At 43.0% G+C, this 18,251-nt stretch overlaps 1 protein-coding gene across 1 annotated transcript; it reads right to left on the bottom strand.

Annotated features, from left to right (window-relative positions):
* Positions 1–3,871: 3,871 nt before the first annotated feature.
* LOC310957919 (one cut domain family member 2-like) lies at positions 3,872–14,672 on the bottom strand (the record flags this gene model as incomplete). The annotated part of the gene is made up of 3 exons (XM_083928669.1): positions 3,872–3,970; positions 8,665–8,753; positions 13,592–14,672. The coding sequence occupies 3 exons, from the start codon at positions 14,670–14,672 to the stop codon at positions 3,872–3,874; spliced, it is 1,269 nt and encodes a 422-aa protein (XP_083784795.1).
* Positions 14,673–18,251: the final 3,579 nt, after the last annotated feature.

Here is an 18,251-nt window from a genome sequence, read left to right on the forward strand (position 1 = left end):
ACCCTAATGACAGAGGTGCTTTGGGTGGTTCTCTTTTTTTTAATATGGGAATCACTTTAACACACATAGGAGACAATCTTCAAACACAAAAATAAGCCAAAAAAGTGATGCGAAAAACAGGAATTAGTGCATCCTTGATGTGTCATTTTCACCTTCATCTTTAACAGTTTTATTAATTCCTACATCTTACTTTGTATTCATAGTCGGATTTTTACATCACCATATATTACGTCTGTTCCTGCTTTTTGAATTGTTCTTACTCCTCCTCCCTAAACTCCAAAAAGGACAACGTGCAAAGCTAAAAACGATAAATTAACCAACCTAAAAGATGTGAAACCATAAGATACTGCACACACTCCTTTAAAGAAGACTTTTAAAAAACAGAACAATCATTTTGCTGCGATTTTAATACCACTCTCATTGCTAAACATTGTCATTATTGGTTTACTACATTAACCTTTACAATAAAGATTTGAGGTATATCAAGATGAATTGTCTACACGTGCCTGCCTCGTTGTGATGCTACTCTGGACGGAGGGACCAGTGAAGAGGGTTTGGATGGGTGGGCAGGGGCTTCACATGTGGGAATCATGTGTCTCTTTTGGAGCGAAAAAGGTCTCATTATTTCTGCACCGATTGATCATTCAGTTAAAGTTTTAGATGCGAGCCAATGAAGGAGCGAGGTCTTTGTAAACAGTCAGATACACACAGACGCACACACGCGCCTACACTCGGGTTACAAATTACACAAAAATATCTCTGGTGGGAGTGTGTGTGTGCGTGTGTGTATCATGGAGATGACTCTGTGAGATGACTCACCAGCCTGAACAAACAAAAAAATGGTGGTAAACAATCTTTTTTCCCTCATTGTGTGAAAAGTGCTCTGTGAATTCAAACAAAAGGGTTTTTTTGAAATGAGGACCTCCTTCCCCCTTCACCCAGTGTGTGCCCCTCTTCACTTTAAACACTGTGTCTGTGTGTGTGTGTGTGTGTGTGTGTGTGTGTGTGTGTGTGTGTGTGTGTGTGTGTGTGTGTGTGTGTGTGTGTGTGTGTGTGTGTGTGTGTGTGTGTGTGTGTGTGTGTGTGTGTGTGTGTGTGTGTGTGTGTGTGTGTGTGTGTGTGTGTGTGTGTGTGTGTGTGTGTGTGTGTGTGTGTGTGTGTGTGTGCAGAGCAGTCCAACCCCTGGTTGAAGGAAAAAGGCACTCAACTCTTCCCACACAGCAAACACCTGTAAGTGTTTGCCATGCAGCACGCCTGCTCTGTAGAAGTGTGTATGTGCGCCTATCCGCATGTATAGCGTTTGCATGTGTGTGTGTGTGTGTCTGGTGTGTGTGTGTGTGTGTGTGTGTGCATGTCCCAGGTCCAGTGTGAACACAGCAGGTTGAAGTATCTTTGGTATTGACGGCTGTGTCACAGTCCACTCTGTTCTGTGAGGTAGCCACACACGCACTCACAACTCTTCCCATCACTAACTCTCTGATTTGGGTCTGAGCTTCAGATATCTGCGCTGCAAAGCTACAGTTTTCTCCTCTGGACTCTAGAAGACGTCTTCAACGACACCTCAAACAGGGAATCTGCTATAGTGCACGAGCAGAAACCCGAACTATGGAGGAATGTCACTTAAATGTTGCCTTCCAGTCTGATGATGGGCCTCTTGATGCTCCTGCTGCACCCTACTTCCTCCTGTCTCCTCTCTAATATGATTATCTCCCGCTAGAAGATGCTACACAACAAGTGGCTTTGTCCAGAAAAAAAGACACAAAGAAATGAGGCGGTTCCCATGGTAACCAAAAAACACCATCAGCAGAGGAATGCAGTGACAGTCCAATTCAAAATGGCTCAAAGTTCAGAGGTCAAGGAAGAGGTCCTTCCATCACACATGTATTCACAAATATGCACAGTTCATCATATTCCTTCCTCGCCTGTGCATAGGATCAGTCTGTTGACTCTTCTTTTTAAGTTTTTACATTTTGTCGACAAGGTGCTTCTTTACATAGAGTTTCAGCACAACATAGCACAATAGTCACGAGAGAGAAACCATGTGTCTATGGTACTATTATTACCCGCATCAATAGTTAAGGAGGGGAAAAGTGAAAGAAAGACACAACGGGGGGGGGGGGGGGGGGGGTAACAAGAGAGTAGATAAGTAGAGAATAGATAAGAGATAGAGAGAGAATGAGATTAAATTAAATAGTATTTACAGTCATTTTCATTGTGTTTCATGTCGCTCACATCAATGTTTATTCTGAGGTATGGAATAGGCAACGTGTCCGCGTAGTGCTCGCAGTTTGACGGTTGTAACGACGCAGGCCAGACACAGCGGGGCGCATGGCGACGGAGCGGGCTGCACCTGTTCTCTGATTATCATAAAGAGGCAAACATCATTGGCACTCAGGATCCTATATTGTGACATTTGACCTCTGCATTTGGCCACTAGAACAGCGCAGACCCCCCTCCCTCACTCCCTACACTCGGGCACAACACTTTTTTTAAATGCGGGGAGTGTCATCCCTGTTTTGATTGTTCTCCTTTTTGTAACCTGAAAATAACCTCTCAAGCGGCTGCACGGTCTATGGCCATGTCGCCGTAGACAGAATCTTAAGAAACAAACATTCAAATGTGTATCAAAGGGTTTGTGAGTAATCATGTCATATAATTTTGTCTCTGTTTAATGTTTGCGGGGCTACACTTCTGCTTACATGGAGTATTGGTATTTTGATATGAATCTACACTGCAGGCTCCACTGTGTTGCTGGAGACATGAGCTGTAAATACACGGTCAGAACATGTTCAGGTGTGGTTTCAATGGGCAGCAGGTGGCACTGTTACTCTGACGTGGAGCAGGCCGAATCACTGCAGAGGAATTACACTCCAGGAGCAAAACTCAGCGTGTGAACATTACGCACACACAGTGACGCAGAGCCGCAAGTATGGTATGTGGTTAGCGGGTCAAAGGACCTGCCGAGAGCTTTTTTCAAAGACACTTGACACACAAACGCACCTCTCAATCAGCCTCAGTGTCTGTTTACTGAAATGAGGAGTGATCGATGATGGCCCAGCAGACTCATCTGCTGTGTGATTTCTGGGCTGATTTGTGAAGACCAACGTGCGGCTGCTCAAGGCTTTCTGTCTTAAAGCTATCTGTTCCCTGTCATGAGTGATTCTTTGGTGCGTTTAAATCCTGACGAACCTGCAGAGGATCCTAAAGCAAAAACCCTCCCTCTTTTCAAAGCTTCAACACAGACCCACAGTGCGTTTTAGAGTAGATTTTCTTTGGTTTCAGGTGGATTTACAAAAAGCCACATGTGGTTGTTTGAGGGCAACTCTGGCAACTCCCTTAAAGCTACTGGATCTTTGGTTTAAAGAGCCACAATTTTAAATGCATGTCAATCCCTCTAAAAGTAACATTCAGATTTAAAGAAAACACATTTAGAAGATCTGATTCATCTGCACAAGTCATCAGCACTCTGAACAGATGAGTCAGATGAGTGGTCTGAAGCTACACACCCTGTAGCTCTGCAGGATTGGAGTGCTTTAGTGAAAAACATCGCCCCCTCCATCCTCCATGCATCTGTTCAACCACCCGTCCTGCCACCGTCAGACCTTAGAGAAAGTGGCTACAGAGGAGGTACCGGGTTGGATCGGTGAGGAGTTGTTGTTGTTGTTGTTGTTGTTGTTTCCATGGGGAGTGTGCATGTGGCTGTGGCCGTGGCCGTGCACCCCGTGACTGTTCTCCTCTGTGTCCCAGCGGTCCGTACAGCGGCGGCGTGAGTTCATGAAGAAGTTGGAGACGGTGGAGAGCTCCAGGCCCAGCTGCTGGGAGATGGTGATCTGCATCTCCTTGGAGGGGCGTCGGTTCTCTCTGAAGATGGCTACCAAGGTGCGACGCTGCAGGTCGGTGAAGACCAGTCGCTGCTTCTTTGGCACCTGGTTGCGCTCTCGTCCTCGGTCCTCCTCCTTACGTTTACATGCTGGAGAGGTTAAAGGACGAGACAGAGGAAAGGAGGGGGGAGGAAAGAACAAAAGGAAGGAGTTTTATTGCATATTCTAGGATCCTTTGAATTTACTGAACACAAAACACAGAATTGGGTGGGAACTAACAAATAATAGAATGGCTACAAGGAAAGGGTGGGATGCCTTAGACACTGAATGATGACATAAAGGGAAATGCCAAAGAATTTAAGACTGGCAATTAAAATGGCTAGAGGGTAAATCAGATGATGAAAGCTAAAGGTTCAAAATAGAGCGATGCAGGTGTTTGTGTGCATGCATGAATGTTTTTTTTGTTAAACAAGGAGCTGCATTTCAGTTGAAGGTGTTTAGCTGATGCAGGTAGAAAGGAAGCAATATGGGGGTGGAAATTAACAAACTACAAACAAGTACCTACATGTAACATAGGGAGGGTAGCAGGAGGGTGTGCGGGCTACAAAAGAGAGAATGGAAAGGCAGAAAGGAAAGCAATGAGTCAGTGAGTCGACACTGGTGAGTGGAAAAAAGAAAATTAAAACGTCTCTCTGACTTTCAGAGTCTGAAAGTAGAAACGGAGATATTTGATCATGGTACCACTTTCAAAGGACGTTTAATCTTGCCTCAATCAGTGCTTTCAAAGCGGAGTACTAGACCACCCTTGAGATCCTTTGATGTCCATTACTGTGGCTTTCGCAGGTTACGGCCTTTAAAATATTGTATATTTGATATCAGTGCTACTTGACAAAGTACACTTCAAGTTTTTAGATTGATTTATTATCTTCCAGGCAGCCTTTGTTTTCCATTTATTTCATTGTGATATGACAATCAACTTGAGGAGATCTGAAATTTGCTTGACAGCCAAGAGTTGTCTTAATGGTCTTGTCAAAGTCAAATTATTAATGTGGTAGCCTAGAGTAGGTTGGAAAACTCTTCGTGTTGGTGTGTTCAAGAACAATCCGAGATTTGAGACTCAGCAGCTATTTTTTTTTCCCACAGAAGAAACAACAAACATGTATCCTAAGCTTGTGGATGCAAATAATACTTTCCAGCAGCTGAATATCAACACCCAGATGTCCAACTGTCCTTAAATGCTACACAAAGGATAATGTTTTTAACTATCCCTGCTAACATCTGCAGTAGAACATGACAATAACATAAATAAAAACATTTAAACATTAATGAGACTCATTGTTCATCAGGATGGATTCCCTATTTTAAACAAGTTTCAAATCTCTACAAGTTGATTTTCAGAGTGCAGTGAAATGAAGTGAAACCAGTGGCCGCCTGGAGGATAGGAAAATCAATCTAAAAAAAAAACTTACAGAAGGCTTTGAAAATCATGTAGTCTGAGTGGGTTGACCACATGCAAAACACATAGGGACCTTTAAAGTTGAGTTTGAGAGTTTAATTGTTCTTTTTATTAATTATTCTATGCGAACCATTACAGTTGAATCTCGTTTTCCTGGTCTAATGAAGCCGTTCTCTTAAGAAACAGATGTTAGGGAGGATAAATAGTGTTGTTGAAACTGGAGGAGCTGTGAAATGCTGACAAAGAAGCGGTGTACCGTGCCTGGATGCGCCGTCAGTGGGCTCGGCTGTAGCTGTGGAGACTGAAGGGAGTCTGTTCTGTTCTGCTGCCCTAAAAAGCTGCAATGATCGATTTTCCGCGGTTTTCTCCTGAACACGTGGTCCAGTAATCAGGGCTCCCTTCCCCACCCGATCAATCCCCATCGATCCGCGAGACCGAGGTGTGTGTGTGTGTGTGAGCGTGCGTGCGTGTGTGTGTGCGTGTGTGTGCGTGTGTGTGTGTGTGTGTGTGTGTGTGAGTGTGTGTGCGTGGCGCGTGCACCGCCTCGCATTGGGGAGTATAGTCCGGGAGCGCGCTTTTGTGACAGACAGATGGAGAATAAATTGTTTATCTGTGGAAGAACAAAGGAGACGTGGCGGAAATCAGTGGCATTCACGGAGCAGGACAAAGGACTGCTTCTCATAATAAGTCACAGATTATTCTTTTATTTTTGATTTAAGTGTGCGCGTGCATGACGCGGTCTGCTGTGCGCGCGAAAGTGAGGCGTTATATTCATCCATATCCCAGTCTTGGAGTGTTTGTGCATATGGATGGGAGAGGAAGGATGAAAAAAAACGAGCAAAGGGTGAGGGGGGAGAAAAGGAGGGAGAGAGTAGGAGTAAAGCTAGCTGCAGTGAGGAGGTGGTGTATGCAAATGATTGATGACTTTACAGCAGGTTTAGACAACAGCAGTAAACAGATTTGACTGTGAGGAGGGAGATCAATATGAATGTGCACATGTGTATTCATGCCTCTGTGTGTGTGTGTGTGTGTGTGTGTGTGTGTGTGTGTGTGTGTGTGTGTGTGTGTGTGTGTGTGTGTGTGTGTGTGTGTGTGTGTGTGTGTGTGTGAGAGCGTGCATGCGTGCGTGTGTTTGGATTGCCTTTGTTCATGCTGTGTTACTGCAAGCGAAGCATAATTAAGATATTTCCCTCAGCAGAGTGTAGCTTATGCGTTTTGTCCCCACATTAGAGCCTCCGCAAACACCTCCTGGACTTCTTCAACTGTTTCCCTCTTGTTGTTTTTCTCAATTGTTTTAATTTGCCCTCAGATTGATAGCCCCCATATTGATTGATCCTCACTTCAGAACCATTTCATGGAACGTTTATTCAATCGGTTCAGGCCCAGCCATGCCAGAATCTCCTCGCGGCTCTCTAAGTGCTGTCTCAAACCAAACTCAATACTCTCTAATGTAATGACTGAATGCTAGTGCTAATATAGTGATAATTTAATATGTAATGCCTGTTTTCGAACAACTTGTGCTAGCGGCCATTTTACAATGCCAACACCACTCAGGTTCCCCTCCGTCAGCTCAAATGCAACTCTTCAGCTGTGAGGCCTACAGAGCAACACATCCCCACCGAGTAGGAGTTATAGCACAAGGACCCGGTCAATACATATTTCAGATGATCAGTCGATCCGTTTCAAAAGAGACCCCTGAACGGCCAGTGAATAGGACTACGGGGAAGGTAAAGAGGGAGCTGCTCATTAAAACGACCTCTCTTGAGACAAGAACCACAGAGTTCAGCTATCTTCAGTCGCCTCATTACCAAATGGGCTTTTCTGAAGAGACAAGTGGTGACGCTCAGTATAGTCTCAAGTGGCACTTTCTTGGGCTGTCTCGTTCACGTGTCGTGGTGTCAACGATGCTGAAGGTACTTTGGTTAACGTCAGGCTCTTGCTGATCCAAGGATTAAATCACTGAATGCGCAACATCTTAAGTTGTACTCGTACCTCCGTTAAGAGCTTTATCACTTAAGTGGCTGTTGCTTCATTGCCTTCCATAACACTGTGCACTTATGGGAGCAGCAGCAGAGGGGTGATGGTTAACTTCTGTCTGTTGTATTACAGTACATGTCATAGCCCGGTAGAAAAGCTACTGGTTGACAAAGAAAATGCTGGATTGGGCAACAAGCCATCATAATTCTTTGAAGATCCCCTTCCAGATGTGTTTTAAGACAGTGTAAGATATTTTCCCCACAAAAAAACTTCCTAGACAGAAAAAAAAATCACTTAAACGTCCGCTTTAACTTTGGGTGGAGCTGGTAGCTTTAAGTTTCCACGTCACACTTGTATAAATTGCATATCGACCCTCCTGGCTCAGGTAAACACAGACTTTCAGCATGATGAAGGGGAAAAAGCGTCAAACTCTGCAATACATCACCCTGCACAGCGAAGCTCAAACATCTAAGTCACTGGTTCTCAAACTGTGGTACTGGTATCACTGGTGGTACTCAAGCTCTCTCTGGCGGTACTTGAAGGATTCTCCAAAATAAAAAAAGGATACATTAATTACTAAATTAATATAATACTAAGAAAATACTTTTAAGATCTGTTAAATGTAACATAAAATAAGTTTAGCATTTCCTGTCATATTTGTGTTTCAACATCAACCTACGTAGTCACGGACATGCAGTATATTACGAGCGTAACTGTGATAGAAGAGGGTGAGCAGAGGTAAAATGATTGGTTTGAAAACACTGACATGTCAGTTCTGATGCTACCTCGTCCTACAGCGTCACTGTTGCTGAAGAGTGTCAACAATAAATAATCTTCTGATCAGGAATAAACCTTCCTGTCTGTAGCTGAATAGTGTCGGCCTACGCTGCTGTATTTTAACATTGCTCTTAGTGGTGGGACTTGAGAGACCCTGATATTTTCTGAGGTGGTAGTCATGTACAAAGTTTTTGAGAACCACTGGGCTAATGAATTAAAAAGCAGCAAAACACGTGTTTGAGTGGAGGGGGACGTTTAAATGACCTCCTTCAGCAGTCTGTCATTAATAAACACAATATTTTGCATGAATAACAATGATTTCAGGATCCAGTTAACAATATGATTTTGGAGACCGATGAACTGGACAAATGAGAACATTCCCAGGATTTTGAAGACTCTGCCTGGTGTTTTCTACCTATCTGTGAAATAAATAAATGGACTAATATCCAATTTAACTTAAATCTGTTGTGTTTGTGTGTGTGTGTGTGTGTGTGTGTGTGTGTGTGTGTGTGTGTGTGTGTGTGTGTGTGTGTGTGTGTGTGTGTGTGTGTGTGTGTGAGAGAGAGAGAGAGAGAGAGAGAGAGAGAGAGAGAATGGGACATGGAGGGGGGGCAGACGGTGAACTAACCGCACCGTGCTGCTGCTAGTCGACGGCTGGACGGACGGATGAGATCGGGCTTTGTGTCCGGTGAGGCGGGCCCTCTCTCGCCCTGGACGGACTACTGCAGGCGGAGAAACAGTTTGGCGTCAATCACTCTTTGTCACACCTCTCAGATGTACGGTTATTGATTATATTGATCATATTATAGGCCTATTCATTGCTGGGAAAGGAAAACGCCATTAACACAGCAGCGGTGAAAACCAAACCAAACCGTCCTTTGAAAAAAATACTCTCAATTGATTAGGATTGGATTATTTGAAAGCTTTCGTTTATTTGTCAATGTAAAGCCCGTGTTGTCCTGTTGAGACGCAGCTTTACAGCCTATCAGATATCGGCTTGTAGTCTATAAACCTTGTTTAATGCGTCTCCTTTTCTCCTCTAACCAAATGGCGGAGTTTATTTACTCCGAAACAACTCAGAATAAATTGGCCAATTGAATCCAGAGAGCGCAGGCTTCTTCTTTTTTTCTTTTTTTTTTACCTCTAACATTTGCTGCTTAAGACAATAAAACGAGTGACTCATGCAAACGAAACTGGCTGAGGGTAAATGTAAGAGTAATGACCACATCGTTCAGAAATAGTTCATTTATTAGAAGACTATTATGAAACATTGTCTAGGCTATTATGACTCATTTAGGTTTTTGTGTTAGAAGGTGTTTTATTGAAGCCTCAGACAAGGTCTCTAAATGTTTTAACTGCCTATTAACTATTTTATCATCAGAATATAATTTATCATTACAGCTTTTATTTGATGAGAACCGGAAAAGTGTTCTGCTTTAAATACTGAGAAATGTGCGGCCTGGGACAGTATTGTTTGAAGGATTATTAATGCTGTGTGAAGTTCAAGACTATAAAGAAAAATACGACAAAAGAAAGTTTTAAACATGACTCTAAGTTGTTTTTTTAAATTACCAGCTGAAGTTTAATTGGGAAATAACTCAAATGGAGTCTGTGTCTGTTTCTCCTGCTGTACATTTATTTTATTATTTTGGCTAAATGGGAACTTATGTAACTACAACATATGAAATGATTCTCTGCTGATATTTACCTCAAAGCAATTATAAACAGAAAGAGAGAGAGAGAGAGAGAGAGAGAGAGAGAGAGAGAGAGAGAGAGAGAGAGAGAGAGAAGTAAAAGTTAAAGTTAAAGTTAAAGTTAAAGTTGAAAAGTTGTAATTAGGTCCTGACTGTCAGACAAATCAGCTCTTTAAATGTTTTATTGTCCCTTTTAACACAAATCTGCTGCTGTGTGAGAACGGGAGGCCTTTTCCAAACTGTCATGAGGCAATTAAGTCAGATTTACCAGAGCAAAGTAAGACCGAGCTCTGAATGACCAAATGAAGATGCACCAAACCAAAAAAATTCTCTCTTCCTGTTTAAATATTTATGCTAATATGCAAGTTATCATGGGCAATTTCTGCAATTTATACTCAATACCAGGCAAAGTGGAGGCATTTAATCCTATATTTCTACCAATAGCTATCACTTTTTAACTAAATGTAGCATGTGGCTAAGTAAAAATGATGAGATATGACTGATTAGAATATAAAGGAGTCTTGTTGGTCATAACTGCCACAAATATCTCATTTCATCAGCTATATTACATTGTCTTCCTAAGTCTCAACGCATAAAGTCTCATTCATTCTGAGTGTCAAAATATTTCACTCCGAGTTTGCCCAAAGTGAGCTCTGTCCGTTAAAGAGAAAGATGACCAGAGAGCAGAAATGAAATGAGGATGGAAGGTAAAGGATCTGCTTTGCTGATGCTGGTACAAAGCCAGAAGAGGAAGGAGGAAGGCAGGCAGGGAGAGGGAGAGAGAGAGAGAGAGAGAGAGAGAGAGAGAGAGAGAGAGAGAGAGAGAGAGAGAGCTGAAGAGAGCAGAGGAGAGGAAATCAATACCGATTCAGAGTGAGTCAGATAAGCCTGAACAATGTATAGTGCAGACACACTCTATAACCCAGTCACACACACACACACACACACACACACACACACACACACACACACACACACACACACACACACTTGTACACGTGTGCACACAGTGGGTTAAATGTGCTTGCATGCCTCCATAAAGGCGTATTACAAACCCCATAAAGCATTGCAACCTTTAAAATCAAATGACATCACAACCTTGGATTGCTTGAGGATTCGCTGACATGTGGAAAGCACTCATTACTACGACTCGATAGGCAAATGGACGCTCTGATGCTCTTTGTCTACTGTAAGATGCTCTTAAGCTCTGGGGTGTTTCATGTTTATGTTCAGCCCTCCCTCCCTGATTTCACGACAGATATTACAGTTGTTTTTGTTACACATCGCCAGAGAGGCTTCTTTTCCAGCCTCATGAATGTGTTTTGTTTTTTTCAGCTCTGGAAGTCTACACCATCCTTGTGGTTGTCAGAACTGTGCTGTTGACATTTCACAGGATGTTTTCGGGGCTGTGAACAGCGTTGTTCTAAACCGCTCACACACTCTCTGCCGTGGTGTTTAGGTGTGCGGTCCTCAGCTGTTAACCACAAATTTGACTTTGCTTACCTAGAAGATGCTGTTACAGGCTCTAACACCGCCGCTCTCCACCTCTCTCTTTCTTCACTTCTCCCCTCTGTCTCCCTTATACTTATCAATTATTAAGGTCGGTATTGATCCTTTCACTACCTTGCCTCTATCTAGCTGTTCACACAAAGCCCAAACCTACCTGCCCTCACTCAATCAATGGCATCACCCGGCTCTATTTTTCCACATGTCAGTTTTGCTTTTCTCTCTTTTGCACTTAAGCTGGGTTGAATGAAGTTTTGTACATCCCAACTGAGTCCAATCGGATTCTGCAGAAAATCTGAGAAGCTGCAGACTGTTATTAATCTTTAATGGCATAAGCAGGTTTGATGGGGCATTAAAAGACGGTCAGGGAGAGTGGAAAATGGCTGGGTGCATTGTTCGACTTTAGCTCTCATTCATCCTCGTCCTGCAGTCAATGATTTTTTTGTTTTGTTTTGTGGCGCCTGATCTCCTGAAGCCAAACAGGCTGCCTGCTTGTTGCCAGGTTAACCAGTGAAAGATTATATTATTGTCATAGCTGTAGAGCGAGAAAGAAAGAGAGAGAGAGAGAGAGAGAGAGAGAGAGAGAGAGAGAGAGAGAGAGAGAGAGAGAGAGAGAGAGAAGAGAGAGAGAGAGAGAGAGAGAGAGAGAGAGAGAGAGAGAGAGAGAGAGAGAGAGAGCACCAGGGAGTGGGAGAGAAGATGGTTGGGAAGGGAAAACGGCCTTATTGATCTCCTATGTGCAAAGCCAGGCAAACACTGAAAGGACAGAGCTACACTATTAATGACACTCACACAGCTTCAACTACTAATCCTCCTATCTATCTATCTATCTATCTATCTATCTATCTATCTATCTATCTATCTATCTATCTATCTATCTATCTATCTATCTATCTATCTATCTATCTATCTATCTATCTATCTATCTATCTATCTTATAGAAAGTATTCAATTAAATGGGTATTTTTCTGTGGATCAGTGTTAAAAAAAAAACATCATCACCACTCCCTCAACGTTTAACAGTAACACATTAAAACTACCAATCAGTCATCTTCACTATAATATATATATAAATATATATCAATCTATATAGTCTTATCACTTATGTAAAGACAGTGATTCTGCTAAATCTAATGTTGTCCATCAACTGTGATGGATTGCAATAGCCGGAAAAGAAGGCCATCAAAGGTGTAGCTGTGCATTTACTGTAATACAGTTTTATATATATATATATATATTCTTCTAAGTTAATGAAACCACACTCACACACTCAAACACACACACACACACACACACCAAATGCTGTTCACAGTTTTCGCCCTCTGTGTTTTTCAGTATCAAAACTCTATTATGCTCTTGCTCATGTTCTATTCCTTATACTGGTCCCTGTTAGCCAGCTCTTTCCCAGTTGCAATCAATATTTCATCAGAGCAGTTTAAGCTTATACGTCGCCTTGAAATAGATCTGGGGATCATAGGCAGTGTTAGATAGATTTCCAACAATGGAAGTTGTATATTTAAAAATGTTGTCACTTCTGTAATATTAGAAAGTATGTCCTGGCTGAGCAAAACGTGTTTTACGGGTTTTTTTTAATCCAGTGAAATCATTCATTTAGTGGAAGAAGCGTCTGTCCTGCATCACACCAGCGATCATACCTGTCTATGTTCTAAATTTAGAGCTTTTAAGTGCAGACGAGCCTACTGACAGCAGAGCCGGAGAGACCGTGCGGTTATTGCGTCTTTCAGCTCCGATACGACTATTGATCCGTGTGCCACATTTAAAAGGGAGAGTGGGAACTGGCGTATTGATCAGGCAGCCTGGGGTCACCCCGCTTCTCCCGCGCAACTGGTTGGCCCAGTAACCCCACCACCGCTGTGTGTTTATAGTCGGGCAAAGAGAGAGGGAGAGGGGGGGGGGGGGGGGAAAGTCGTCGGGGGAGGGCAACTATTTCAAGGTTTATTGTGAATCAATGTCGATTTGCTTCGCGCCGATCAGAAATATAGACCTGCAAATGTATTCTAACATCCCGCGTAAACGCAAATATAAACGCCCCAAACAATCGTTTACACATTTGTTTTATAGAGCTTTAAACTCACTACAATTAGACTTTTGGCTTTCTATAAAAACATGTATATTTGTTGCAGGTTTGAGGAAAGAAAGCTCTAGTTTTAGTGGTGAAGCCGCTGTGCCTCTGCGCGCTCTGTTGTTGCAGCCGGTTGAACTGTCCGTGGTGCTGAATGTTTTTAGGCCTGCGCAACTTTAGTGCGCCTGTTTATTAACGGTGGATGGTGACCGGGCTGTTATTTCAAACTGATCCGTTTTAATGTGAAATAATAACCCTGAAAAGGACAGGATCTTACCGGCCAACCGGAGAGCAGACATCCGTTGAAACTCGGGCTCCTGCAGCCACTTCCACATCCTCCTGAAGGTCTCCCGGCCTGACTTGAGCTTACTCCAGGGTTTGGGGTTCCGTAGTAGATCTGAGAGGGTTCCCTGCGACCGGCTCAAGATCCTTTGGGCGAATATGGCCTGCGGGATGGAGTACCGCTTTAACTCGGCCGTTATCCGCTGAGCCACTTCCTTTGTGTTGATTTCCTCCGTCTGCATGCCTGATCCTGTTACTCCCTGGCCGGCTCCGTGGCCGTGCCTTTCACGGCCCCCCAGCATTACCGCGCCGTTCGCCTGGGAGTGGAGGTGACTGTGCGGGTGGTGGTGAATGCCATTGAGGTTGGAGATCATACCGTGGCCGTGGCCCCCTAAACTCCTGGCCAGGTGCTCTTGGTCACTTCGGGAAAGCATGGAGGCGTGGGACTCAAACCCTGTCACCGGAGAGAGCATCTTAGCGTCGGTGGAGAGGTGTGCGCTCGGACCGTAGGCTGACAGCGGCGGCTGGGAGTTGTGCAAAGAACCCAGCCCGCTGGAGAGCGGGGACAGCGAGCCGTGGCCCATACCGGACACGGACATCTCTTTGGGGTAATGACTGTACAGATTGCCCATGGAGGCGAGCCCCCGGTGGTCGTCCCGCATCAGCGTGAAGCTGCCACTGACGTTCCCAGCGGAGAGTCGTTGATGGGCGGCAGCATGGTGGTGAGTGTGCGGGTGGTGAAACTTATCCGAGACGGTGGATATCGGAGGTAGATGCTGCAGAGGAGTCAGGGTGGTGTACGTGTTACTAAGGCTCATCCCGGTCTCGCACATGCTGATGGACGGATGCAGGTGTCCGGACAGCGCAGAGGGGTCTGTCCGGTAGTCCCCACCGGAGCCCTCCAGGAGCGAGGCCATTCCGGAGACCATGGCTGACCGTGCGCCGGGACCGTGTGACACCAGATTCCGGGGAGCGGAGCTGGGGGACGGCGACGGCCGCGCGTGCGGAGAGCTCATGAGATCTCCCGCCTGGGAGTGCGAGGAGATGCTGTGAAGGTTCTCCATGGTGAGCTCCATAGCTGAAAGGATATATGTTCCCCTGTCCCACCCTCCCCACCCTCTCCCCGTCTCTCCCTCTCGCTCCTGTCTCTCACACTCACTCAGGGACGCGTGCTCTCTCTTACCCCTAGCCCTCTTGGAGCGATAAAATTACCAAACCGTTTGAATACCAATCCATTGATTTAAACTCTCCGATCAGTCCAGTGTGGTGCAGATAAGTTCGGATGTTCCAAGGAAGGTACAGAAGCGAGCGTCTCCGCGGCGCCGTAGCGCTTTATGCATGCATGTGGATGGGAGCTCTCCAGGGCTATATCTCATCTGTGGTCCAACAGCGCTTCCACTAAGAGCAGGCTGAGCCGCGTGTCAGAGATGGGAGCGCGCCTCTGTGTATTTAAAATGTGGGGCGGGTACGAGCAGCTTTCTTAGAGTAATAGTTTTCCTCACCGGGATGAAAACACGTCTTTGTGAAACTGGCCTTTGTCTCACGGCTTTTAATCACGCTGATCATTTAGTTTTGAGAAGGATCTTTTAAATAGTCTATAGTACCTCTGCTGTGTGCATGCAGGAGTGTGCACGCGCTTATAGCTCGCGTATACCTGTCGGCCTACAAATGACAATCAGACAGGTGATGGCCTGACGTGGAATAGCCTTTGTGTAAAATACAGTCGGTATCAGTTTCCGGACACAGGAGTTCCTTACAGATAAACTTTGTTTTCCCACGGACTGTATGGTTTTGCATTTATGCGCTTAGTGATAAACCTGATCGAAGTATTGATTGACAGAGATTAATGACATGGCGCAGGCCAGTAAGGGGGTAGGGAGGGGGTGAAGGAGGTCACAAAGTGAGTTAGGATCCCAGCGCTGCAGACCAATGAGCTCGCTGGTTTGGGTTTGTGAAGTTCACCAAGTCCAGAGACGAAGTTCAGTGAGTGAGACTGAGCTGCTCAGAACAAATGTCTCCCTAAGTAATATTATGTTAAATATATTTATTCTATGATACACTTAACATAGCCATATATCGCCCAAGTGGACTTCAACCTTAGCTGACCAAGAGGTCCGTTTCTTTAAATGAAATATAATTTATAACAATGTCTTCTAACTTTGCGTAAATACATAATACTAACATAAATAAATAAATAGCACATATCTCCTTGACTTATGAGGTCAATTAATCAATTGTGAGCTTATATTAAATCAATAATTCGGATCACTAAAAACTGTTGTAGTGTAATCTAAAATTACTTTTTAACAATGCTTTTTCATAATATACACTACTACTGCTACTAACAATAATAATAATAATTCTAATACTGCAACTTCTACTACTAATAATAATAATTTATGATGTATTGTGTACCCAATTAAACATTAGTTGTTGCTTTTTATTTGCAGATCATCAGTTTGTCAGCGGTTTAAACGCGGGGCTCGGTGCCGGTGCAGTCCCTCATATCTGAGTGTCCGTGTGTGTGCGTGCGTGTGTGTGTGTGTGTGTGTGTGTGTGTGTGTGTGTGTGTGTGTGTGTGTGTGTGTGTGTGTGTGTGTGTGTGTGTGTGTGTGTGTGTGTGTGTGTGTGTGTGTGTGTGTGTGTGTGTGTGTGTGTGTGTGTGTGTGAGAGGGAGCAGTTTAGTAAGGAAATCTGAGAGGCAGTTGTGCTAATTTGTTGTGTCAAAAGTCTTTGTCTTTTTATTTTTTATACATGTCCTTTATTGCTCTCAGTGACGGATTTTTTTGCAGAGGACAAATTAATAAATTGCATATGCTAAATAAAGATAGTTATTTCCATCCGTATTATTGAGTTTGTTTATTGAATATGAACTGCAGATGCTGCCTTTGAACCGTCAGCCACAGTACAAAATAAAAAAACAGGCTAAAAGAGTTTGTTTTTTGTTTTTTTTTACAAAAGGATGTTTTACAACTTATTGACACTAGTCAATACTGTAAATGAATTTACAGTAGAAGCGAGTCTTTGCTATTGGATGTTAAACTATTTCAATTTCAATTTTTCGATTTAAAAAAAAAACCTAAATAGAAAATATATTTTCAATAGGTTAATATTTAGAGCTTCTTGATTTTTAAGAATTAAAAAACAGCCTAACTGACAGAACACACACACACACACACACACACACACACACACACCACCACCACCACCACATACACACACACACATACACACACACACACACACCTCGGCCTCGTGTCCTACATCCCAACATAAACCTAAAGACTGAACCGAAGCTTTTTAATGCACCCATTCTACTTATATTAAATCACAAATATATGTTTTTAGGAGCATGGGGCGGAAAAAAAACCTATTCTAACCAAGTTTTTAAATAAAACCGGACAAGTCCACGGTATTTCTGGATATCATAAAGCTCCGTGGTTGAGCTGTTTCCCCTAAAGTTCAGAAATTGATCGCCGCGTTCAATATATTGATCATCGATCACTTCAATCTCCCTCGGCGTTGTTTCCTAAACACAGAGGCATTTGTGTGAGATCGTTTCAGTGGTTGGGCGTTGACCTGTAGCACATAAATGCCTGGCACCAGGAACATATATTAAAGAAATGTGTATTAACTTATTGAGCAGAAGCCATTAAAAACGCGAGCTTCCTCCTCTTTCCAATGAGGTTAATAATGACATCCGCGTGGGCCTGTAATTTACCTTCTAACGTGGTTCACAGGCAAGAGGTTATTTCGGTAAAGGGAAGGAAAAATATCATTATTCTTATTTATTTTTATCGAATTTGTGTTGCATTTGTCGACGAAGGCCTCTGTGTTACAGTAACACATCAGACCATATGGTTGTGGTCTTTTGCTTTTGCTCAACACATTTCTCTGCACTTGTTATTATGGGGTTCCTATGTGCATGACGCGTGCGTGTGTAATATAAATAGATTAAATGTAATATTGAGATTTGACTTGGTGAGATTCAAGTGTAATAATAGTAATGTAATGTAATAAAACAATAGCAGTTCGTGTATAATTTATTTTTTATAGATTTAAATGAAATCTCGGCCGTTTTTGTCATAGTCTCTCTGACATATCCACCATGTCTGTGATTTCTTCAGTATTTTTGCAACATTCATAATCATCCTGTCAGCAAAATCCCCCCACTTGTTCATTTTAGAGAGAGACTGATGCCATCTACCAATCTCATTTAACAACATTCAACATTCAAAATGTGCCTAAATGCACTGTGTGACACTGCAGCTAATTTATGTGCTAATAAATTGTCTGTTCACATAATATACGGAATGGATTGAATGTTTTTACAAAAAGAATAATATTGAGTTTTGTATTTCATTTCTGAAGATGACTAAGCCACAGCCAAAAAGGGATATTGAAATGTAAAAAATACAAAAATGTAACCACAAAAGAAGAAAGTTTTTATGCGAAAACATTAACTAAGAAATATGTTATATTATATTATTATATATATGTAATATTTAATAAATCTACTAAATGTTCTGTGCACTAAGTGAACTAGCGTTTGTAAAGTAAATAAAACATATGAATTGTTATGAATTGTGTGAAAACGCCCTTACTATTGGATACATTACTGTCAGTCAATGTGAGATTATTCATTCACAGATTAT

The sequence above is a fragment of the Echiichthys vipera genome (assembly GCF_963691815.1).
Source record: "Echiichthys vipera genome assembly, chromosome: 15".
Classification (NCBI taxonomy): Eukaryota; Metazoa; Chordata; class Actinopteri; order Perciformes; family Trachinidae; genus Echiichthys; species Echiichthys vipera.